The 23,815-nt window shown below is 44.4% G+C and overlaps 3 protein-coding genes across 3 annotated transcripts; 2 read left to right on the top strand and 1 right to left on the bottom strand.

The window, feature by feature from the left end:
- Positions 1-4,141: 4,141 nt before the first annotated feature.
- LOC9656047 (tetratricopeptide repeat protein 38) lies at positions 4,142-6,166 on the bottom strand. Its single transcript, XM_024661767.1, has 12 exons — positions 6,036-6,166; positions 5,836-5,979; positions 5,692-5,784; positions 5,530-5,631; positions 5,322-5,465; positions 5,151-5,245; positions 4,936-5,074; positions 4,771-4,875; positions 4,617-4,723; positions 4,517-4,565; positions 4,360-4,449; positions 4,142-4,296 (listed from the first exon to the last, which is right to left on the bottom strand). The coding sequence occupies exons 1-12, from the start codon at positions 6,138-6,140 to the stop codon at positions 4,210-4,212; spliced, it is 1,260 nt and encodes a 419-aa protein (XP_024517535.1). The 5' UTR covers positions 6,141-6,166; the 3' UTR covers positions 4,142-4,209.
- A 79-nt stretch (positions 6,167-6,245) lies between these two features.
- Positions 6,246-9,195, top strand: LOC9656046 (NADH dehydrogenase [ubiquinone] iron-sulfur protein 1, mitochondrial). The gene is made up of 6 exons (XM_002987923.2): positions 6,246-6,342; positions 6,584-7,024; positions 7,079-7,325; positions 7,382-7,676; positions 7,728-8,102; positions 8,177-9,195. The coding sequence occupies exons 2-6, from the start codon at positions 6,631-6,633 to the stop codon at positions 9,110-9,112; spliced, it is 2,247 nt and encodes a 748-aa protein (XP_002987969.2). The 5' UTR covers positions 6,246-6,342; positions 6,584-6,630; the 3' UTR covers positions 9,113-9,195.
- Positions 9,196-22,271: 13,076 nt separating this feature from the next.
- On the top strand, positions 22,272-23,118 carry LOC9651990 (chitinase 6). The gene is made up of 3 exons (XM_002987922.2): positions 22,272-22,530; positions 22,594-22,711; positions 22,765-23,118. Exons 1-3 carry the CDS (start codon positions 22,272-22,274, stop codon positions 23,066-23,068), a joined length of 681 nt encoding a protein of 226 aa, XP_002987968.1. The 3' UTR covers positions 23,069-23,118.
- Positions 23,119-23,815: the final 697 nt, after the last annotated feature.

Below are 23,815 nucleotides of genomic sequence, written 5' to 3'. Positions count from 1 at the left end.
TTGCTATGAAAAGGAATGAAAAGGAAAGGAAGATCTAGACAATATAAAAGCTAAAAGGAAAGGGAGATCTAGACAATACAAAAGCTAAATCTAAACCAAAATCCTAAAAGAAAGAACAAAAGAAAGGAAATGGAAAAAGTTAGATTTAAACAATGCAAAAGTTACATTTAAACCAAAATCCCAAATTCAAGCACTCCTCAAGGACAATTAAAGATGCCCTTTATCTCCACCAATGTGAGTGCATGGAATATGGAAAGGGAATATAAAAAATATATATATATTAATTAACCCAAAAACCCTAACTTATATATAGGAGCAAGTGGTCCGAATTGAAATCAATACGATGACTACCAAAATGCCACTACCTCACATTCATTAATTTAGAAAAATCCATAATCTCAAAACAATATTTTATTTTAGAATATTCTTAAGAATAATATTAATTTTAATAATTAATAATATTTTATGGATTTATAGTTTTTAGCTTCACTATCTTAAAAAACCAGTTTTTTTTATGTAGTATCCTTTCGTAAAGATGTTTTATATCTTATAAAATAAGTGGATTTGCAGTATATATGTGATGTACCATACATCACTTCTTTTATATATACAGTTTTGAAGGTTATATTTATAATTTAAGTATAAAATCTTTTGCATCTTTATCCTTAATTAACAATCACATAATCTACTATAATTTATTGTTACAATACAGCTATAAATAATATTGATATTATTTTGGAGACCCCTAAGAAGGATATTAGAAAAGTTTACTATGAAAATATTTTTCTCCATAATTTAAAAACCTTCTTTTAAATGTTACTGTGATTTATGCCAAGTTTTAAACCAATCAAAAGATAATAGTTGAATAATTAATTTGTAACTTAAACATAAATATAAAGAAGAATAATAATAGTTATATTCAAAAGATAATTCTAGTTAGTAAAAAACTAACCAAAATTATTTTCATTCTTTATTTCTTTAAAACATTAAAGATTCATTTTGTTATATTTTGTTTTATTATTGGATAATTTATAATAAAGTGTTTATTAAACGATATTTAAATAATTATTCTTTTATTATGTACCTATAACCTTATTATTATCATCCTTTCAAGTAAAATATAGGTAAATAGTATTATTATATAAACATTTTTAGATAAATTAATTACTTAATTATTTATTTTCATCATTATGTGAGATTATATTATTTGAAGTGGTATGTTTATCACTTAAAAATCTTAAATAAATACAATACTTATAATTATTTAATTAGATATATGCATTTCCATCTTCATCTTAATTATGAGAAATATCTTTTGAATTACTATTTTTTAAATAAATAAATGATAAATTTATATGATTTATTATAAATAAATTATATTCTCCTTCATCATCATTAGATATTTCATTTTTGAAGTGTTATATTTGTCACCTAAAAATTATTATTAATAAAGATACTATATAGTTACTTATAATTATATTTTTTACTTCTCTCGTTATCACTATTATTTTCTTTATTGCTATCAGGGCTTAAATTATATGAAGAGGTGAACTTATAATAATCTTTACCTAAAGAAGTTTATAAACCTCTCATAATAATTATAAAAGTACTTATATTTATCATGTACTCTATTTTGTATTTTGTACTCATATGTTGTAGAGATAATCTCATGATCTGTTAAAATATATTATAACCTAATAATTATAAGATATACTTACTTTTATCATATGCTCTTTTTTTCATTTTTCAAATACATCATTTGCTGCAAAGTTAAGCTCATGATCTGTTAAAATTTATTATAACCTTGTATGATAATTATAAGAAATACTTACTTTTATTATGTGCTCTTCTTTCTTTTTTCTTTTTTCAAATACTTCATTTGCTGCAGAGGTAAGTTCATTATCTATATTTAAAATATTATAACCTCTCAGAATAATTATAAATACTTACCTTTATCATACATTCTTGTCTATAATTTTCAAATACCTCATACTCACAATTTAACACCTCTAAATTTAGGCAGCCTTTTGATTCATCTAACCTTTTAAATGCCATTTGTACTGAAGTAGGTTAAGTTATACATTCTTGAGGTCAGTAGGAAAGTAGGAAGGCATTGATTTGTTAAAAGCAGAAATTAGAGGAAGAGTGAACAACTAAGAACAAAAGCTAAATTTCTTAAGTATCTCAACTATTTTTTGCAAGTCTTCCTATATGACCCAAATGCCTACTTTTTCAATTATATACCAAGCAACTCCTAATTGCAAAGTTCCACCAAACTGCCCTATTCCTTTCCAACAATTTAGAATGCTAAAAAGTTTTTTTGCAAAAATAAGATCCTCATCATCTTCTCAGTTTGTGGGACTTAAGCTGTTGGAAAGCTTGTGTGAATCCATCTATTTCCACAAAAACAGATCCAAATTTTATTTTCCGAAAGTTAAGCACCATATCTGTAAAGACCACCTTATCAAAAAAGCATCCAATCTTGAATTTGTCTTTAACCCCAACCTTTTGAAGGAAGCTAAACATATTTATCTGTGTTCATTTGTAACTCTAATTTTTGCTGTTGACAATTTTTAAGATAATGTTCTAATCATTCTTTCACCTTTGAATCTACCATTCCAAATCTCCTTTTAAATCAGTAGTCTTTGTGATGATACCCTTCAACTGCTTCTCAACATAAAACTTGATTATTTCACTGGTCAAATTCATCCAACCTGAAATTTAAACATTTATTAAGATCTTTTTCCTGTAACTTCATAATAACAGGCTTCCCCATGGAAGTACACAATCTCTCACCTGGAGGCTGGATCCAAGGTTTACACATTTGTGTATGGCTCTCGAATTCAGCAATCTATTATTACACAACAAGTTTGTACATAACAAATTTTTCCATACTACCTAATCCCAGCAGATATGAGACTGCTTGCTGTTACCCACAAGTGCCCAAACACTCTCATCTGCTCATTCGAGGCTCCAATCACTTGAGAGAGCCACCGAAAAGACAAAGTATGCGTAACTCAAGCACAATAAATCCACAGACAAACCTTGAGCTCCTGAGCACTAAATTTTGATCCCAAGAGTGAAGAGACCACACTTTCGTTGCTGGAGCCATACTTGTACAATGCTGAAGCAATTTGACAGGCCTTTAATCATTGCTTGAAGATTCAACTCATCACAGAGAGAGAAGCATTGTAACAAATGTGGTTTTTACCCTTTATCTATAGTGATTTATCACAAATTAACCATAGAATGGAATATGAACCTTTGGTTATGTGTTTAAAGATAGCAAAGTGAAATCCAAACTTCAAGGTTTAAGGACTTTAGAAAGAAGGATAAAACCAAACTCCTAAGCATTTAATTAAGGAGTGAAGGAACTAAAGCACAGAATAACTCTCAAATATACAACCCCAAAAATATACAGATAAAAATTTAAAATGACATGGGAATAGGTTTACATTAATCAACATCCCAACACCAAGACTAACACACAAAATAGAAGTAAATAGAGTATAATGTTATTTCACCATACTAATGCCAATTCTAAATCTCCTTTTAAATCCATAATTAGTAGCTTGATGTATTATCTCCTTATGCTAATCATATGGGCCAAGCATTTTGATTACCATCTATGTTAAAAACTCTGTATAGAAGTGTTAGTCCAGTAATTAATCTATATTTAGGATTAACTTTACTTTGAAGTGCTAGAAAAACTCAAGCTGGAAGTGGTTTTTTCTAAGTCTAACTTGTAAAAGTTTTTATATAAACTTTATCATCTATCTTCATAATCTATATATAGAATTGTGATGAACATAAAAGTGACGTGATCCTCCTTTGAAATCTTCATAATCTATATATATGATTGTGATGAACATAAAAGTGATGATCCTCATTTGAAATCTTCATAATCTATATATAGGATTGTGATGAACATAAAAGTGACATGTCAACTTATGATTGGATGTTCTGCTAGTCTTTGTGGTTATACTGCAATTTCATCTCACTTGTCAAATTCATCCAACCTTAAATGTAGTAGGATTGACAACGCTTATTAAGGTTATACTAATTAGTTGAAACTTTTATTAAGATCTTTTTCCTGTAACTTCGTAATAACAAGCTCGAGGCTGGATCCAAGGTTCACACGTTTGTGTATGCTCGAGTTGAGCAATCTATTATTACACAACAAGCCTGTATATAACAAAGTTTTCCATACTACCTGATCCCAACAGATATGAGACCGCTTGCTGTTGCCCACAGGTGCCCAAACACTCTCATCTGCTCATTCGAAGCTCCAATCACCTGAGAGAGCCACCGAAAAGACAAAGTATGTGTAACTCAAGCACAATAAATACACAGACAAACCTTGAGCTCCCGAGCACTAAATTTTGATCCCAAGAGTGAAGAGACCGCACTTTCGTTGCCGGAGCCATACTCGTACAGTGCTGAAGCAAGCTGACACGTCGAAAACAACGTCCGCAACTTAGAGCACAGAAACGCAAACTAAACCAGCATTGATTACCGAGACTATCATTTGGTGAATCTCCTCTGTAGAACCGATCATATGTGCTCTGGGAATGTGTGAGAATCAGAGTCCGATCACTTTGACAAAAAATTCTCACCGTTTATGCAGAGATGACAGTAACTGTCTGGCCTCTGCAATGAAAGAGCTTCGAGCCAGTGACCAAAGGACCAGGAGATCAAGTAGCCACTCCTTGTGCCATGTTGACTAAACACAGAAAGTATAAGTTTGAAGATGACCGCCAGCCAACGTACCTCGTCCACAAAGAGCTTCGCGATGTGACTCACTCGTTCGCCGACGTACTCTCCAAATCCTTTCACTTGAAGAGACAGCAAAAGTCCCAACGCGTTCAGGCCCACCTGTACAGTATTGTTTACTTTGTGTTGGATTTTTCTTCCAGAGTTGTAAAGAGAGCTTACCGCAAATGTATCCTTTTCAGCTCTTTCGCGGTCTCCCCATATACGTGTGTCAAATATCCGTAGCGCGTTCCCAGCTGCATTCCCATTATCATCACCCTCTAGATGACAAAGCGCTAAATGCCACCAGTTATGACTATACCTGCAAAAGAAAGAAACAGAAACCAGGAGTAAGTTCGTAATCACAGCACTAAGTTCACAACGGTGGCGAACATTACAGGAATGAGCCGCATCTCTCCCAAGATTCCGAGTTGCTCTCCATGAACATAATGGCGTCCTTGTATTGCTGGCGCTCCTGAAAGACGTGGCACAACTGCAGCAAAAGTTTGTGTGTTAACGACAAGAATGCAAAACAGATGGTAGCCGTGCCTTCACGGCATAGAGCGCACCGCATGCTGGGCCCAAACGTCGTGCTTCTCGATGGACAGAGCTCTCCTTGCAGCAACTTCCGCTTCGTCAGTTCTATCGTTCTCGACCAGCGAAAACGCCAGCATTCCATACATGTACGCCCGATCCCTGTTTACGTGCAAGACCTGCATCGAGAGCGATCCTAAAAAGAACGAAGACATGCGTTTAGACAAAAGGCGGTGAACTTACCTGAGAGGCAAATTTGAGCATCAAGTGAGACTTTCCCCTCGAGAAAGCCATACCTTGTGCACGTTTGAGTGATGCTAAATCCTTGGGGAAATTTTCTAGCACCTGTAACAGTGAAAGAAAGAGCTTTAGCGATTCACGAGAAGAAAAAGTAAAGGTTTTGACCTTTGATTGGGAGGAAAGGGCCTTGTCATAAGAACCTTCAGCGATTGCGTCTAGAGCTTCCATCACTGAACGCTCATACTGTGTGGCTCTGTCCTGGAATGAAAGACTTTAGAGGAAAAGAGGAAGAGGAAGTGTTACACTGACAGCATTTCTTTTGGAGCGCTCGGAATATCGCAGAGCATCAGAGGGATCGGCAAGCCCCGCAGCCAGAGCATTTGCCAAGGCGCAATCCTCGTCGTCGTCAGCAGCCTGGAGGATCACCTTGCAATTCCATCCATAGCTCAGCACCTAGAGCAATCAAAAACAAGAAGAAAATCGATGGCAGAGACTCGATTCCGCCAAACCTGCTGGTAGTAGCTGTTGAGATTGCTGATACACTGGTCGGAGCTAGTGCGCACCGGATAGCCCCACTGATCTTCGCGGACATCGCTCGATCGTTCTTGCTGCATCGCTTCCAAAATACTTCGCTCGCGCCTAAACCCTAAAGGAAGAAAAGAGAGATAGATCTCGGGTTCGAATCACGAGCATATATTTCCTCTCCTTTTGTTCTCAGCCGTACACGTGGCAGAGCTCCATTTTGGGGCTTACGCTGATTCGCGATGGGCGGACGATGGCGCTGGAGTTCCTGGAGCTGATATCGGCTTCCTCGCGGTAAGCATTCCATTCCCCCGGCCGAGAGCTCGTCCAAGAGATTCGAAGTAGGGCGTGAGTTTGATTCGTCCTAGGTCTTGGATCCCGCCATAAGATTTGAGTGTTTCTCTTGTGTAATCGGTGCTGCATTCGTGCCTCGCTACGCATCTTTATTCCAGATTTGCTAGAGATTTCCGAGAGAGCTGTGAGAGTTTCCTTTAAAGGGATGGTTTTACTTACTCCTTGCCTTCTTCCCTTTCAGGGCCTAGGGAGAGAATTATTTTATTCCACAACTTACTCGCTATAGCTATGGCGAGGCAGACTTCTTTGTTGTTTCGATTGCTCAAGCACCAGCGACGGAAGTTGGGAGTTTTTCAAGCTGCCGACAATGATGCCATGGTCGACGCAGCTTGTCGCAACTTTAGACTTCGCCAGGTCCATCAGACCGCTGCTGCTGTGGCTCGAGGCTTGCGAGTCGAGATGCCGAAGCCGGAAGATACCATTGAAGTCTCCGTGGACGGTTTGTCAATCCAGGTCCAGAAAGGTATGACTGTTCTTCAAGCTTGCGAGGCGGCTGGGATCGAGATTCCCAGGTTTTGTTATCACCCCCGCCTTTCCATCGCTGGGAACTGTCGGATGTGTCTCGTGGAAGTGGAGAAAACTCCGAAGCCAGTTGCGTCGTGCGCCATGCCAGCTCTACCAGGTACCTTTTTTGTTTTCAGAAAAAGGATCTACTCTAACTCTTACATGTTTGAAGGGATGAAAATCAAGACTACGACACAAATGGTGAAGAAAGCACGGGAGGGGGTTATGGAGTTTCTACTCCTCAATCACCCGCTCGACTGCCCCATTTGCGATCAAGGAGGGGAGTGTGACCTGCAGGATCAATCCATGGTTTTTGGTTCCGATCGTGGTCGTTTCACCGACATGAAGCGCTCCGTGGTGGATAAAAACTTGGGACCTCTAGTCAAAACGGTGATGACCCGCTGCATTCACTGCACAAGGTAACCATCTCCTTTCATCTATGAAGCGGTTTCGAAAACTGGTATTGGTGCAACAGGTGCGTCAGGTTCTCAAACGAAGTTGCTGGCGTTCCCGACCTTGGAGTTCTTGGTCGCGGTGGAAGTGAGGAGATTGGAACGTACGTGGAGCGGTTGATGACAAGCGAGCTCTCAGGGAATGTCATTGACGTGTGCCCCGTTGGAGCACTTACGTCAAGACCATTTGCCTTTACTGCAAGGAACTGGGAGCTCAAAGGGACCGAGACAATCGACGTGAGCGACGCGATAGGCTGCAATATCCGAATTGAGAGCCGTGGTGCTGAAGTTATGCGTATAGTTCCTCGTCTTAATGAGGTAAACCCCAGCAAAAGCTATGCTTTTTTGTTGAACGTGCTACTTTGACAGGATGTGAATGAGGAATGGATATCGGACAAGGCTCGGTTTTGTTACGATGGTTTAAAACGCCAGCGTCTCAACGAGCCAATGCTGCGTGGTGAAAATGGGAACTTGGAACCCGTTCTGTGGCAGCTTGCTTTCAGGGCCGCTGCCGAGGCATTGAAGCACACCAAGCCGGAGGAGATGGCAGCTATTGCTGGAAAGCTGGCGGATGCCGAGTCGATGCTTGCTATGAAGGATTTTTTCAACAAACTGGGATGCGAGAACCTGTGGTGCGAGGGTGACAGCGTGAATACGCAAGCTGATTTGAGGTCGCGGTATCTTCTTAACAGCACTATTGCTGGAGTGGAGAATGCGGACGTTATTCTCCTTGTTGGAACACAGGTAAGGCTTCGTTTTGCTTTGATTTGCTCTCCAGTTTTTGAAGTTCTGAAGAACTTTTTTGTGTTTCTACTCAGGTGCGAACCGAGGCACCATTACTGAACTTGCGAATCAGAAAGGCTGTGAGAAACTTACGAGCCAAAGTTGGCGTCATAGGCCCGCCTACCGATCTAGCATACGAGCACGAGAACCTTGGAACTGGACCGGAGACACTCCTCCAGATTGCCGAGGGCCGCCACCGCTTCTGCACGGCTCTAGCAGGAGCTCAGAGGCCGGCAATCATAGTCGGCGCAGGGATTTTCGAGCGTCCGGACCGAGATGGTATCATGGCCGCGGTGGAAACAATAGCAGCCAATGGAAACATCGTCAAGGAAGGGTGGAATGGCTTCAACGTACTCCTTCTCAGCGCCAGCCACGCAGCAGCACTCGACTTGGGACTGGTACCGAAGTCCAAAGGCAGCCTCAAGGGGATCAAGTTCTTGTATCTCCTCGACGCGGACGAAGTCGACATGGCAGAGATCCCGAAGGATTGTTTCGTGGTTTATCAGGGGCACCATGGTGATCGCAGCGTCTACCGAGCCGACGTTGTACTCCCTGGCTGCGCTTACAGCGAGAAGGAATCGACTTACGTCAACACGGAAGGGAGAACTCAGCAGACGATTCCAGCGGTTCCAACAGTCGGGGAATCTCGCGACGACTGGAAGATCATCAGAGCTCTATCCGAGGTAGCCGGCTCCGCGCTACCTTACGATACCATCAGCAGCTTGCGAGCTCGGATGTTGGCAGTGTCGCCAAATCTCTTCCGAGTGGACGAGCTCCAGGCGCCGGTGATGTGGCCGCGAGACATTCTTCCCGAAACCAAGACGGAAATCCAGCTCAAGCCGTTTGCCAGGTCCATTGACAACTTCTACATGACGGACTCCATCTCCAGAGCTTCCAAAGTTATGGCGCAGTGTACCACCGCCTTGTCCAAGCAAAGCAGCAAGGACAAGGAGAAGGTCCTCACGGCTTGATGGTAAGAAAATAATCTTTTGTACTCCTAAAAGGGACATTGACAATAAAGAGAGAGGTAAATAAGCTATTTGAATTTATTTGATATTGTCAAGGGATGGCTAGGAAAGTTCTGAATGAACTGTGAGTAATCTATCTTTTTACTTTTTTATTTATATTTTTACAGAATTTATTATGATTGTAAATGGAGGAACAAAAAGATCCTAAACTGTATTTATAACATATAATTGATTTATAAATGTATCTAGTGCTATTCATATTTAGTATTATTTATTAATCTAATTGAATAATGTGTGATTCAATTAATAATTCTAAAAGCTTTTGCTAGAAAATAAGTTGATATGAAGCCAGATAAGTATTCATTTAGACATAAAGATAAATAATATTTTTCGATAATCATATGAAATTTGGTGAGAGTTCTAAATTTATACTTCACAATGAACTATTTGAATAATTCTATGTCAAAACAATGAAAATATTAATAAAATATTAAACTAATAGAAAATAAAAAATGATTTTATGGTATGGAATATCAATTACGTTGCATGGAACTTTGAAATTTGACTAAAATTATAAAATTTAGACCATGTGCCATCAAACTTTATTGGCATATCAAATGTTGGTTTTAAATCAATTGGTATTGATAATTTGGCAGAGCTGCAAAATAAGTATAATATTGGATTGCACCTAATGCTTAGTATAACTTCTAGAAAACATTTTGATTTAACTAAAGCAAATTTGAGAAAATCATTGATTTCAAAATGTTTAAACTGTTAAAAAATTGCCATTGAGAGAAAGGGAGATGATTAAACTATTAATAAGATATTAAAAATGGAAAAGAAAAGATAAACTTATGTTAAACACTCTAATACAAAGTTATCAAAACTTTATTTTTACAAAGGCTCTGATCCAACCTCTAGCTAATATAGAAACTTAATTTTAGTATAAATTCGTGATAATTCCATATATGTGTATAATAGAAAAAATAAAGGGTCTAGCCCCTAATCTAGAAACTTAATTTTATTATAAATTCATGATAATCCCATATATGTATATAGTAGGTCTTGAGTTTAAATTTCGATTTATGTCATTGCCAATAGTGATGAATATACTTTCTTAGTAAATATAAAGATATCATAATATATTTATAAACTATAAATATAATATTGTGAGTGCATGGAATATGGAAAGGGAATACAGAAATGTGCATATCAATTAACCCAAAAACCCTAGCTTATATACAGGAGCGAGTGGTCCGGATTGAAACCAATCCGACGGCTACCAAAATCCACTACGCTAATATTAGTATACGGCATCGTAGCCGTACACTTGGCCCTCACATCATCCCCTCCTCTCGGAATAATGGAAGGCCGTCAGGGTTCTCTTGTAGATGGGCCGGGATCTGGAGGAACGTCAGGAGGAGGCATCGGTGGATCTGTAGACGGTATTAACTGCTCCTGATCCCTCTGTATGAAGCGTTTTAACCGATGCACATGCACAATCTCCGGAGGATCAGCCTGCTGAACGTCATGCCGAACCTCATAAACTTGTGGTCCAACTTGCCGCAACACCCGATACGGTCCTTTCCACTGCGCAAGGAGCCCCTTAGATAAACCACGTACCGTAAGATGGGGAAAACGGACTAACACCAAATCATCCACTTTGTACTCCGCTGGTGGACGATGATGGGAATTGTAGCGCCGTTGTTGTCCCACTTATACGCGGCCTAAGTGTTCAGCAGACTCTGCGCGGACAAGTGGAAGAATGCTTGTCAAATATTGATCCCATGACCTAGCATCAGGAGCTCGTGGCAATCGCGAAGGTAAACCTAGCTCTGTTGGTAATATTGGATCATGACCATATAGAAGTTTATATGGTGAAGCACCAACAGAACTCTGCACCCCTGTGACATAAGCATACCGAAGAGACGGCAAATAACCATCCCAATCTGAATGTTGAAAGTTCACATACTTCGCAATCATCCCTTTGAATGTTCGAACGAGCCGTTCCACCAGACCGTCTGATTGTGGATGATAAGCACTCGTAAAAGTGTGGCGTATCCCCAACCGAGATGTCAAAACATGAAATACCTCAGCCATAAATGCAGGACCATTATCCGAAAGAATCCATTCTGGACAAGAATGCTGGAACACCACTCGATTGAGGAGGAAGTATCCAACAGCAGTTGCAGAGGCACTAGCAAGAGCACCAACTTCCACCCAATGAGTCAAGTAGTCAGAAGCAATAATAACATACTCATTACCAGCAGTCGATCGCGGAAAAGGTCCCATAAGATCAAACGCCACCAACTCAAACGGACGAGAAACTGCAATTGACTCCAACCGTCCTTCCGCAGCACAAGGGGGAGTATTACGAGCTTGGCACCAAACGCAGCTACGCACATAACGGATAATATCACGTCGCATCTCTGGCCAATAGAAAGATCTGCGCAACTTCTCGGTGACACGACGGTGTCCCATATGCCCACCTAGAATAGGAGAATCATGGTAGGCATGGAGAAACCGCGGAATAAACACCGAAGGCACCACCAGCCGTAAATGAGCATTAGGATCCGTCCCCACAAAATAAAGAAGGCCATCTTCAAGGCGATATTGAAAATGTAAATGCCGAAAAGGCAAGTCATCAGCAAGTGATGCAGGATTCTCAAACCCATCTCGAAGCCTTCGAATCCACGGCTCAATCTTTTGAGCCTCGCGAACCTCATCCAGAGAAGGTAGATTTTGCTCTACGCCCTGTGGACACTGAACGTCAAGGACAGCAACCGCCGACGGCACAGAATCCTCATCTAGAAAATCCACAGATGCTGGAACAACAGGTTCGTCAGAAACATGAGAAGTGAGTGGAGAAGGAAGAGGAGCTCGAGAAAGGGCATCAGCATCAGCCATAGAACTCCCTGGGCGATGAACAACATCGAAATCATATATCTGAAGCTTCAAAGCCCATCGAGCCGTACGACCAACCAGGTTCTTCCGCTTCAATAATGAAGTAACAGCAGCATGGTCACCTTCAAGTAACGTCCGAGAACCATGTAGATAGGCATGAAGTTTCTCGAAACCCCAGACTGCTGCTAAACACTCCTTCTCCGTTGTGGAGTAGTTCATCTCCGCTGGTTGTAATGTACGGCTTATGTATGCAATGGGATGGCGCTGACCAGGCACACTCGAGCTCTCTTGCATCAACACACCTCCAAGACCAATGTCAGAAGCATCCACGCGCAAAATAAAAGGTCGAGTGTAGTCAGGATATGCCAAAACCGGAGGAGTCGTCAATAGCTCTTTGAGATTCACGAATGCCCGCTCACAATCGGGAGACCAGATGAAAGATGACGTTGATGACTTCAGCAACGCTCTCAATGGTAAAGTGCGATCGGAAAGATGATCCACAAAACGACCGAGATACTGCACCTTACCCAAAAAACGCTGCACATCATTCACACACTTCGGAGTAGGGAACTTTAGAACAGCCACAAGTTTGTCAGGATCAACTTGCAAACCCTCACGAGAAATACGGTACCCAAGATAAGTTGTGTCCTTGGACCCAAACACGCACTTCGACCGCTTCAGCTTTAAACCAACGTCGCGTAGCCGATCCAACACTTTACAAACATCACGAACATGCTCCTCCCACGTCCCCTCCGAGTGGATCAAGACATCATCAATGAAGTCAGCTGTCACCTCCGGCATATCGCAAAGAACCTCATCCATCATTCGCTGAAAAGTTGCTGGAGCATTGTTCAAACCAAACGGCATCACCAAAAACTCGTACAAACCAAATGGTGTACGAAAAGCAGTCTTAGGAATATCGTCTTCAGCCATCGGTACTTGCCAATACCCAGAAGCAAGATCTAGCTTGGTGAACCAACGACTTCGCCCCAGACGATCCAAGAGATCAGCAGTGTGAGGAAGAGTGTACACGTCCGGGATCGTCACTTCATTTAACGGACGATAGTCGATGCAGAAACGAATACTCCCATCAGGCTTCGTCACAAGATGAGGTTCACATGCCCAAGGACTCCGCGACTTCTGAATAACACAAAATCCCTAGGCCCCAAAGTGGAGCCGGAAGGGCGCCACATGGTAGTGGCCGAAGCGAAAGCCAAACGAGCGTAACACGTTTGGACCAAAAGCTCCAACTTGAAAAGTCAAGAGCGGGAGTGGAACTCCCAAAGAAGTGCTCGAGGAACGAGCACGAAGCGAGCAAAAGGCGAGGCTCCAAAAAGGGACCCAAAAGGACCAACACATGACACGTGGGAGTGTCCAAGATGGACCCGAAATGGAGTCCGAGATGGAGTCCGAAGTGGAGTCCGAGGTGGACCCGAGATGGACCCGAGTTGGAGTCCGAAGTGGAGTCCGAGATGGAGTCCGAGATGGAGTCCGAGGTGGACCCGAGATGGACCCGAAATGGAGTCCGAGATGGAGTCCGAGATGGACCCGAGATGGAGTCCGAGATGGAGTCCGAAGTCGAGACCGAGACTGGGACCGAGACCGAGACCGAGACCGAGATCGGGACCGAGACCGAGACCGAGGCCGAGGCCGAGACCGAGCCCGAGCCCGAGTCCGAGTCCGAGTCCGAGTCCGAGTCCGAGTCCGAGTCCGGAGCCTGAGAGGGTGAAAGCCCAAAGCGTTTGTCTCCCAGACCCTGGGGGGTTTGGTGAGCTCCAAAAGTATAGTAAGGGGGAGGACTGCAGTGGAGCCAGTTTGGCCAGGAAAGGCCAGTTTGGCCCAGGAAGGCCAGACCCAGTGTTGGGTGATGAACTGACCACTGGGAAGTCCAAGACTAGAGTGAATACGGACCGACAAGCGGGGTAGCTTGGTGAAGTGTTCAAGAGCCGGCTCTAGTTCCCCCGAGAGATCGACTGGCCGATGCTCCCAGTCCAAGTGTGGGTGGCACTACCTACTTGGATACCAGGCATGGCTCAACGGAACCTCGCTCTAAGCCCATGGCTAGAGCACCTAAAGGCGATAGGTGGGGAGAGTACCCAGGTGGCTCGCGTAAGGCCACGGTGTTCCGAAATGTTGTCCCAAAGGCCCAGACTGTGGAAAGGAAGAGGAGCAGTCCTCTGGGGTAGTGACCAAGGACACAGTCATGTGGTGAGGAAGTCCCAGAGGACCGTGGGACTTAGGGGTCGGGCCTGTGGGCCTCGATCCAGTGGCAGTGTTGGCAAACACGGCCAGGGGCAGAAAGGGACTTGGTAGGAACTGACAAAGGGACTTTGGGGAAGGCAATTCCCCAGGTCTGTGGGCATCCTAAGGATGCTAAGGAGTGGATCTAGGATGACCCCTCGTGGACACATGGCCCAATCTTGGAGAGACGAGGTGGTGATGCAAGTGGTGTTGAACCACTAGTGCAGCAAAGGTGAATGGGCATGGCCTTAGCGTAACGGGCCGAGATGTCAGTGGTACCTTTGGGTGTCGGTCTCAGGACCGGACACGTGGAGCACTTGGACCAGGTGCAAGTGTGGAGTGGCATGGATGCCATTCTTGGGGCTAGCAAGTCCCAAGTCCTGAATTGGATTGATGGAGGTTGTGAATGAGACTCCTCCAAGTGGTCGGAGGTGTGGTTAAGTGACTAAAGTAGAATGGAAAATTTAGTCGCTTACAATTTGGTATCGGAGCTGTTCCTTAGTCCGACTTTTATTGGTGCTCAAATATATCACCACTAGTGTTGGCATCGGAAGGTCCGAGGAGTGGGCCTATCCTTGAGGAGTAACAAGTCGGGAAGACATGGCTTTCCATTACAGTTCATGTGTGAACTTGTAGACAAGGTGGTGGATAGAAAAGGGCCAATAATGGAACGACTTTGGGATCTTGGGAACAGTGCAAGGTTTTCCTCATTGAGTTGAGGATGTGATCCGGATGAGCATTTGTCTCAGCAAATTGGCTAAGGTTGTTGTGGTAAACAACTAAAGTTGGGATCACGGGAAAGATAGAGACTCCAAAACAATAAAGGAGTCACAAGATTATCCTCATATAGTTGAGGTTGGTGCTCATGAATGTGAGACCAAAGGTAATGACCGTGGAAGGTCAAATACGGAAGAGGACTCAAGTCCTTGAAATGGTAGTCGGGGCTACCTTTAATAAATGCTGGAACAACCCAAGGAGTTGGGGGGTGTACTTAGAGATGAGTGGTATTCTCATCACATGGACAAGTAGTCCTACGGGGCAAAAGTTGCCCCCAGAGAACAAAATCAAGTGTCGGAGTAACACTTGTGAAAATAGTCCTTTTGAGTAGGACCGGAATGCAAGATGTGTATTCCAGTGAGCTAGTGCCTCACAAGTAGGACCTTACGGGTCGGTGGATTAACCAAGTCCAAAACTGCTAGACGACTCAAGTAGAGTCAAGGGATGATCCTAAAAAGGACTGAATGAAGCATTTGGACTCAGGTGCGTTGTACCCCACAAAGGATGGGGGGGGATCATAGGATCCAAGGATGAGAACAGAGGGTATCTCATCGATGGCAAAATGTGCCATGCTAAAGTTATGGGAAAGGTGTTCCCAGAAGAAAACAACTTTGACATAAAGTTGTGTGTGACCTCTATGGGGCAGTGCTAACGGATGGTTGGCATGAGAAAGAGCAGTGTTGGTCTTGGCAAAGACTTAGACACGAAAGGGAAATGTCATAGAGGTAGGCTCGTGGAGCCGATGGTGTGGAGACACCAAATGTGCCAAGGTGTGATACTTTGAGGCTATGTTGGTGGGTTCATGAGAACCCCTTGCCAAAGGAATCCCAATGGAAATGGGAATGGCATAGCCTAAGCTGCAGAGCATGCAGTTGGAGTGTGGTGACCCAGATAATGATGGAGGTGTGAAAGCACCAAGCAATGAGTTGTAGGACTTGACAACTATGAGGCAACTAAGCAAGAGGTGCAAAATAACTAGTTAAACGGGTAGAAGGTAGCTACCCAAGACTTCTTAATAGCATAAGGAAGTTGGATATACCCTTACGGGGGATAAGTTGCTTGTGTTGTGATATAGTAAGTCAATGTCATAAAAGGAAATACTCATTGTCAAGAAAGCCATCATTGGGACACCCAGACACTCTAGAACACCAGAAGGTGGTGTTTGATGTCGCAAGGGCAAGGGATAAGTCCCTAGCGAATGATGGATAAAAGGTGCTATCCAAATGTCCAAGGTTGCGGAGACAGGAGAGGACTGTCTACCCGAGTTGGACAAAGCCAAAAATGGAATTTTGGCAAGGCTAGTGATGGGCATGTAAAGGCCCATAAGCAACAATGTAACCCCAGTGTGTGGGATTATAAGGTGAGCATACCCGGATTGAAGAACCACTCCCTAGGCTATTGGGTAGGTTCATCCCTAAGAATACTTGCTAAAGCGTGATAGAAAGTGCAAAGCTATCCTCCTGGTCTGGAGGAGAATGACCAAAGGAAAGGTGTGAAGCCAAAAAGCAAGAAGTAAGGGGATAGAACCGAACCATAGGAATCAAAGGGTGTAACGAAGGTTGGTTATGCCAGCTGGGAGTGGAGAATCAAGTGGGGGCTCAAGGGTGTTGCCGCTAGCAACCGTGATGCCATGGAGAGTCTAAAATATGGAATTGTTCATGTTAGACTATGTGGCATTTTGAAGGCTTGCAAAAAGGGAGGCCTTAGCAAGCTGAGGGACAGAATTCCTTCAAGGTTCCCAAAGACGATTCTAGGTAGCTTAGTACCTAGAAAGGCCAAGTGTAAATGGTTCATGGAACGCGCGAAATCAGAGTGGCACAGCAGAAGCGTGGTCTTGAAGCTTGCCATGAGGCAAGGCTATCAAGGTTAGGGAAGTAGTTCCCGAGTGTTCAAAGAGAGGGCTTTGAATGAAAGTCGATGGTCAAGGACTTTCACGCTTATGCAGGAACCATGTTACAATGGTCGGAGAACTTGCCAAGTGAGATTGGCACATCGGGGGAACAAAGACCCTAGTTGAAGGTGATAACTTCAAAAAGGGTGGGCCATGGGGCCGAGCATGGAGGAGTCCATGCATGATCACAGACATGTCAAGTGAGAGGACTTGGCAGTGTGGAGGAACTAGGTTCCTAAGCTGTGATCTGTAGCGCGCTTTAAAAATAGGTTGGTGCACCGGCGTGGGGAGTCACGCCAGGCATCTAGTGTGATGCCGTCCGTAGATGCATATACGGAGGTTGGGTTCGAGTCCCGACCCTCTAGTGCTTGGGTTCGAGTCCCAAATCACTAGGGCGTGGTGATGGTTTGGAATATGAGGACACTCATATTTCGGTGGTCATGGACTCTCAGTGGGGAGACTGGTTTGGGCACACCGCCAAGCGAGGGATGCCTCGGAGTCGTGATGCACGGTTAGATTGCTTAGTGTGAAAGCTCAGCATATCTAACTTGAACGCTTTGGTGCAAATGGCACCAAGGTCGTGGTGAGTGAGATGGGGACACCTAATCTCAGTTGCTAGGAACCCTTGGCCGTAAGGGCTGGCTTGGGTGCACCGCCAAGTGTGGGGGATGCCCCCGGGGTTATAGTCAACAACTTGGAGGTCTAGAAGACCAAGTACCTCTTGGCAACTCTGTTAAGGTGCCAAGGTGAGATCACTAGGTGATCTTATGGCCAGATAAGGACAAGGTCCTTGGTTGGCTAAGGAATGAAGTTCCTGGTTCAAAATGTTGAAATTGAACTGTTTAAAGTGGTGTGGCTTGGTCGTGATGACCAAGTGGGAAGAGCACCTAAGGGAAATAAACTATGTCCGTGCGATGGCATAGTGAGTCCGAGGAAAGTAGTCTCTATGAAAGACCCATGGGAGGATCACGAAGTTGGGCCGTGGATAGAGCCCATAGCAGAAGATGCTAAAGAGATGTACTAAGGGTGAACATCCTCCGGACTTGGCAAAGAAGAGTCTTTGCTATGGAACCGAAACAATACCTCAAGGAGGGAGGTAGAGATTCGATGTTGCTTGGTGCAACAATCAACAGATAGGAGCAAAAAATGAGTGGCCAAGATAGGGCCGTGGAATCCCTTGGGAGGAATCCAAGTGACAAAGTTAGGTGAGGAACACTAATGTGTTGGACGCTAACAAGTTGCGGGAAAGGAAGTGTGTTTCCAAGGAGGGATTCCGAAATGCTCCGAGTTGGCGAAAGTGGAAGCTCCAAGGGAGGGAGCGGTAAGGTAGCCAAACGATAGGGCCATAAACAGCCCTAGCACAAAGTATGATAACTGGAACTTTGGCACGAAATAGAAGAGAGGATGATGGTGCCCTCGAGTAGAGAACTTCCTAGGATGGGAAGTGGAGTTGCACAAAAGGTGCAAGGCAAGGTGTCGGAGACACCTAGGAAATTGACTCCAAGAAGTCAAAATTCAAAGTTCCAAAGTGCAAAGGTTATATCGATGGAAATTGAAACTACTCGAGAAGGAGTAGTGGGGTTGACTTAGAGAAGGGTCTCTAAGAGGTTTAGCGAGAACTAAACCAATAAAAGGAGAGAACCATTACATGTGGTCCAATCAGTCTCTAAGTTGGAGAGACTACGCTCCTTAAAGGATGGACAAGGCATGGTGAGCCTTTGATGTCAAACCATAGACAAAGATTGGCTAGGTGCCAAGGATGGAAATGGTAACACGTGTGGGTGTTACTTTATGAAAGGGTTTACCGTTCGATGAGGACATCGAACTTCGTCTATGGGTGGTGGAGTTGTGAGACACAAAATCCCTAGGCCCCAAAGTGGAGCCGGAAGGGCGCCACATGGTAGTGGCCGAAGCGAGAGCCAAACGAGCGTAACACGTTTGGACCAAAAGCTCCGACTTGAAAAGTCAAGAGCGGGAGTGGAACTCCCAAAGAAGTGCTCGAGGAACGAGCATGAAGCGAGCAAAAGGCGAGGCTCCAAAAAGGGACCCAAAAGGACCAACACATGACACGTGGGAGTGTCCAAGATGGACCCGAAATGGAGTCCGAGATGGAGTCTGAAGTGGAGTCCGAGGTGGACCCGAGATGGACCCGAGTTGGAGTCCGAAGTGGAGTCCGAGATGGAGTCCGAGATGGAGTCCGAGGTGGACCCGAGATGGACCCGAAATGGAGTCCGAGATGGAGTCCGAGATGGACCCGAGATGGAGTCCGAGATGGAGTCCGAAGTCGAGACCGAGACCGGGACCAAGACTGAGACCGAGACCGAGATCGGGACCGAGACCGAGGCCGAGGCCGAGGCCGAGACCGAGCCCGAGCCCGAGTCCGAGTCCGACTCCGAGTCCGAGTCCGAGTCCGAGTCCGAGTCCGAGTCCGGAGCCTGAGAGGGTGAAAGCCCAAAGCGTTTGTCTCCCAGACCCTGGGGGGTTTGGTGAGCTCCAAAAGTATAGTAAGGGGGAGGACTGCAGTGGAGCCAGTTTGGCCAGGAAAGGCCAGTTTGGCCCAGGAAGGCCAGACCCAATGTTGGGTGATGAACTGACCACTGGGAAGTCCAAGACTAGAGTGAATACGGACCGACAAGCGGGGTAGCTTGGTGAAGTGTTCAAGAGCCGGCTCTAGTTCCCCCGGGAGATCGACTGGCCGATGCTCCCAGTCCAAGTGTGGGTGGCACTACCTACTTGGATACCAGGCGTGGCTCAATGGAACCTCGCTCTAAGCCCATGGCTAGAGCACCTAAAGGCGATAGGTGGGGAGAGTACCCAGGTGGCTCGCGTAAGGCCACGGTGTTCCGAAATGTTGTCCCAAAGGCCCAGACTGTGGAAAGGAAGAGGAGCAGTCCTCTGGGGTAGTGACCAAGGACACAGTCATGTGGTGAGGAAGTCCCAGAGGACCGTGGGACTTAGGGGTCGGGCCTGTGGGCCTCGATCCAGTGGCAGTGTTGGCAAACACGGCCAAGGGCAGAAAGGGACTTGGTAGGAACTGACAAAGGGACTTTGGGGAAGGCAATTCCCCAGGTCTGTGGGCATCCTAAGGATGCTAAGGAGTGGATCTAGGATGACCCCTCGTGGACACATGGCCCAATCTTGGAGAGACGAGGTGGTGATGCAAGTGGTGTTGAACCACTAGTGCAGCAAAGGTGAATGGGCATGGCCTTAGCGTAACGAGCCGAGATGTCAGTGGTACCTTTGGGTGTCGGTCTCAGGACCGGACACGTGGAGCACTTGGACCAGGTGCAAGTGTAGAGTGGCATGGATGCCATTCTTGGGGCTAGCAAGTCCCAAGTCCTGAATTGGATTGATGGAGGTTGTGAATGAGACTCCTCCAAGTGGTCAGAGGTGTGGTTAAGTGACTAAAGTAGAATGGAAAATTTAGTCGCTTACAAACAGGTCGAGCAATAGAAGATAAACTTGAACCTGTATCAACCAACACGGAGAGAAGAATAGGAGACCTCTTGTTATAAAAACGAGCTTGGAAAGTAAACACTGGATGAACCGGTGCCGAGTGAACCCCTTGATGATACTCCCGAAAGAAAGATGGAGGGGTCACTAACTTATTCGCGCAAGGTCCCTCCATTACTCGCGCGACTCCTCGTTTCCCGAATGCACCTCGGTATCCAAACCTTCCACCACAGCAGCACCAACGGGACGTTGCTGACGCCAAGGTCTCCACCCAGGAAATGGAGGTCGCCAATCCGGAAAGCGCCGACAACGCCGATAAGTATGACCAACTTCATCACACGCCCAGCAACGAATGTCACGGCCACGACCACGTCCTCGCCCTTGTCCTTGGACTCGAGTAGCAGCAGCATCAACCTCCATGGGAACAAGACCATCACTCATAGGAAGTGGAGCTGAAGGATGTGTAGCAAGAAGTGGAAGAGGCGACGTCTCATAACGTTGTGCCAAGCGAAGAGCATCGTCAAGAGTGGCAGGAGCAAGTGCATGCACAAGTCCGACAAGATCTTGACGAAGTGCTGGCCACAGCATTCCTAGCTTGATCCGCTCCGACATATTTGGCTCCGCACGAAGCAAAAGACTTCGGAAACGAACGCCAAATTGCATCACCGACTCAGATGGCCCTTGGCGAAGACGATGCAATTGTTGGAAGGCATCATCACAATCGTCGGCGTGTCCGAAGGCGCGTTTGAAGACGTCCGGAAGAACACTCCAATTGCCACGAGTAGCTGTGCTCAATCCATTGTACCACTGCAATGCCGTCCCTTGAAGACATGTGGGGAACTCACGCAAACGTCGAGCATCATCCCAAGAATGATATGTGGCAATCACCGTGAAGTGATCGAACCAATGGTACACATCATCCCCAGGATTCCCACGAAAGAACTCCGGCCGAACGCGAGGATTGGCACCAAAAGCAGGAGGAGTTGTACCATGTGCCGTGAACGCCGCCATCAACTAAGTTTGGTTGTTCAATTGCAGGCGCATAGCATCAAGCAATTGAACCAACTGCTGCTCTAGAGTCAAAGGAGGAGATTGCGGATCGGCCATGAAAATGAATGAGAAAGAAAGAGCAAAAGAAGATAAATGACAAAAAGCTGGAAAGAAATGGTAGATCTAGACAATGCAAAAAGCTAGATCTAAACCAAAATCCTGAAAGGAAAGAACAAAAGAAAGGAAATGGAAAAAGTTAGATCTAGACAATGCAAAAGCTAGATCTAAACCGAAATCCCAAATCCAAGCACTCCCCAGGGACAATCAAAGGTGCCCCTCATCTCCACCAATGTGAGTGCATGGAATATGGAAAGGGAATACAGAAATGTGCATATCAATTAACCCAAAAACCCTAGCTTATATACAGGAGCGAGTGGTCCGGATTGAAACTAATCCGACGGCTACCAAAATCCACTACGCTAATATTAGTATACGGCATCGTAGCCGTACACTTGGCCCTCACAATATTAATATAAATAACTAACAACCATTAGATGATAAAATATCTTAGAATGTCCAAGCTTATTCTAGCTAAAAATCATGCAAGAAAATTCTTTTTCCAAATTTGTTAATTAAAATACAATTTAATTTCTATTTACTAAGATTGATAACTGTATAAATTGGTATTTTATTTCTAGATATAAGAAACTGTTAAAAATTTAGATATTATACCTTTAAACCGAAGATCATAACCTCAATCAAAAGTATTTTGAAAAGTCAATAAAAGACACCTTCCATCTTAGGAAGTTTCCATCAACACGGCATTTTAGTCAATATGTTCACGGGTGGCTTCAAGAGTATAAAACCAACCCAAATTCATTCAAGTTCTCATAAACTTTAGCACCCATGGCATTTGCAGCAATCATCGTATCTTTTATACTTTGCATTGGATCTCCCTCCCCCACACTAGCAAACCCATCTAGCATCGTAACTGAGTCTGTGTTTAGGCAGTTCTTCCCATCCAACGTTGCCAATCCTTTCTATACCTATAGTGATTTCATTGCTGCAGCAAATGGCTTTCCTGCTTTTGGAAGCACAGGGAGTCTTGATGTTCAAAGGAGGGAACTGGCTGCGTACTTTGCACATGTGAAGCACGAGACTGGAAGTAATTTTACATAGAAAAATCCATTTCTCACTAATGTCTTGAAGTTTTTCTACTTGATTGTAGCACTGCAATTCATTCGAGAGATCAACCAAAACAACGTCTATTGTAACACTAGCGGTGGAGTTTCATGTCCGGCAGGCACTATGGCTTACTATGGAAGAGGTCCTCTGCAGCTCACTTGGTAAGTTAGAAATGAAAAACGTATGCAGTACAAATCCAACATTTCATCTGCAGGAATTACAACTATGATGCCGCGGGAAGGGCTTTCAATATGAACCTCCTCCAGAACCCAGACCAAGTTGCTCAGAATGGCTTACTTGCATGGAGGTCATCAGTGTGGTTTTGGATGCAAAACTCGAATTGCCACACCGCAATAACACAGAATCAAGGATTTGGAGCTACAATTCGAGCCATCAATGGAGCGCTAGAGTGTGGCAGGGGCAGTGAGACAGAACCAGCACAAAGCCGTATCACTTATTACAGGGACTTCTGCTCACAGTTGGGTGTTTCACCAGGTGAAAACCTTGGTTGTGCTTAAACTAAAGATCCATAATATTTCGAAATAAGTAAGAAACTTCTTAGGGAGTTCATGGCATTCGTAGTCAATATGTTCACGGGTGGCACTAACGACTTTGATATAAAACCAGCGTAATTGATCCAAGTTCTCATAAACTTATCAGCCATAGCTTTTATGTTTTGTAGCATACCGTGTTTAGTTATAACAGCCATTAATTATAGTATTGAAAGTTATAGTCATGCCTCTAGAAGAACATCTCAAGGAGCAGCAGTTGTTCATGGACTCGTACAACAAAATATTTTACGAGAGGGAGGTTTAGAGCTCCCATTCCTTTCTTAGATTGTGCTTGCTGGTCGATGGCTTTGTTTGAACGATGCGGTCGCGCACTGCATCGACTCGGAGCTGGAAATGGTCGAGAGCAGGACGCGGTGGTTCTTGAGTTTCCCGAAGGCTCGACCGTTGGCGAGTTCAAGGCCCGGCTGCATGACCGAGAAGTGTGGAAGTCATGGCCCATAAAGTAAGCCTGTGGTGGCCACTGCTCTCTCTGGCGCACTCGCTGAGCACGCTAAATACTTCCTGGTCGGGCTGTTCTTGATCACTGTCCGGAGACTGGACGCAGCCTGTTATGATGGAATTGAAGTCATAAATGTAAGGCTGGTATCTGCTCTGCCGCGGGGTTGCAACCTTCTCCTCGTCTCTATCACTATCCCTGTCTAAAAGCATCTTGGAAAGGTAACTCATGCAAACCAGGAGCTTGAAGCGGACGTG

This window comes from Selaginella moellendorffii, unplaced genomic scaffold, assembly GCF_000143415.4.
Source record: "Selaginella moellendorffii unplaced genomic scaffold, v1.0 SELMOscaffold_85, whole genome shotgun sequence".
In the NCBI taxonomy this organism is placed as follows: domain Eukaryota; kingdom Viridiplantae; phylum Streptophyta; class Lycopodiopsida; order Selaginellales; family Selaginellaceae; genus Selaginella; species Selaginella moellendorffii.
This window is presented reverse-complemented; position numbering and strand designations above follow the sequence as displayed.

Excerpts from the sequence above, each read along its gene's own strand:
- LOC9656047 (XM_024661767.1), bottom strand. The coding sequence starts at position 6,140 with ATGCAGCAAGAACGATCGAGCGATGTCCGCGAAGATCAGTGGGGCTAT. Across the intron at positions 4,566-4,616 it reads CTGTCATCTCTGCATAAACG|AGCACATATGATCGGTTCTA; the intron begins GTGAGAATTTTT and ends ACACATTCCCAG. Across the intron at positions 4,297-4,359 it reads TTAGTGCTCGGGAGCTCAAG|GTGATTGGAGCTTCGAATGA; the intron begins GTTTGTCTGTGT and ends TGGCTCTCTCAG.
- LOC9656046 (XM_002987923.2), top strand. The coding sequence starts at position 6,631 with ATGGCGAGGCAGACTTCTTTGTTGTTTCGATTGCTCAAGCACCAGCGA. Across the intron at positions 7,025-7,078 it reads CGCCATGCCAGCTCTACCAG|GGATGAAAATCAAGACTACG; the intron begins GTACCTTTTTTG and ends ACATGTTTGAAG. Across the intron at positions 7,677-7,727 it reads TAGTTCCTCGTCTTAATGAG|GATGTGAATGAGGAATGGAT; the intron begins GTAAACCCCAGC and ends CTACTTTGACAG.
- LOC9651990 (XM_002987922.2), top strand. The coding sequence starts at position 22,272 with ATGGCATTTGCAGCAATCATCGTATCTTTTATACTTTGCATTGGATCT. Across the intron at positions 22,531-22,593 it reads TGTGAAGCACGAGACTGGAA|CACTGCAATTCATTCGAGAG; the intron begins GTAATTTTACAT and ends ACTTGATTGTAG. Across the intron at positions 22,712-22,764 it reads GGTCCTCTGCAGCTCACTTG|GAATTACAACTATGATGCCG; the intron begins GTAAGTTAGAAA and ends TTTCATCTGCAG.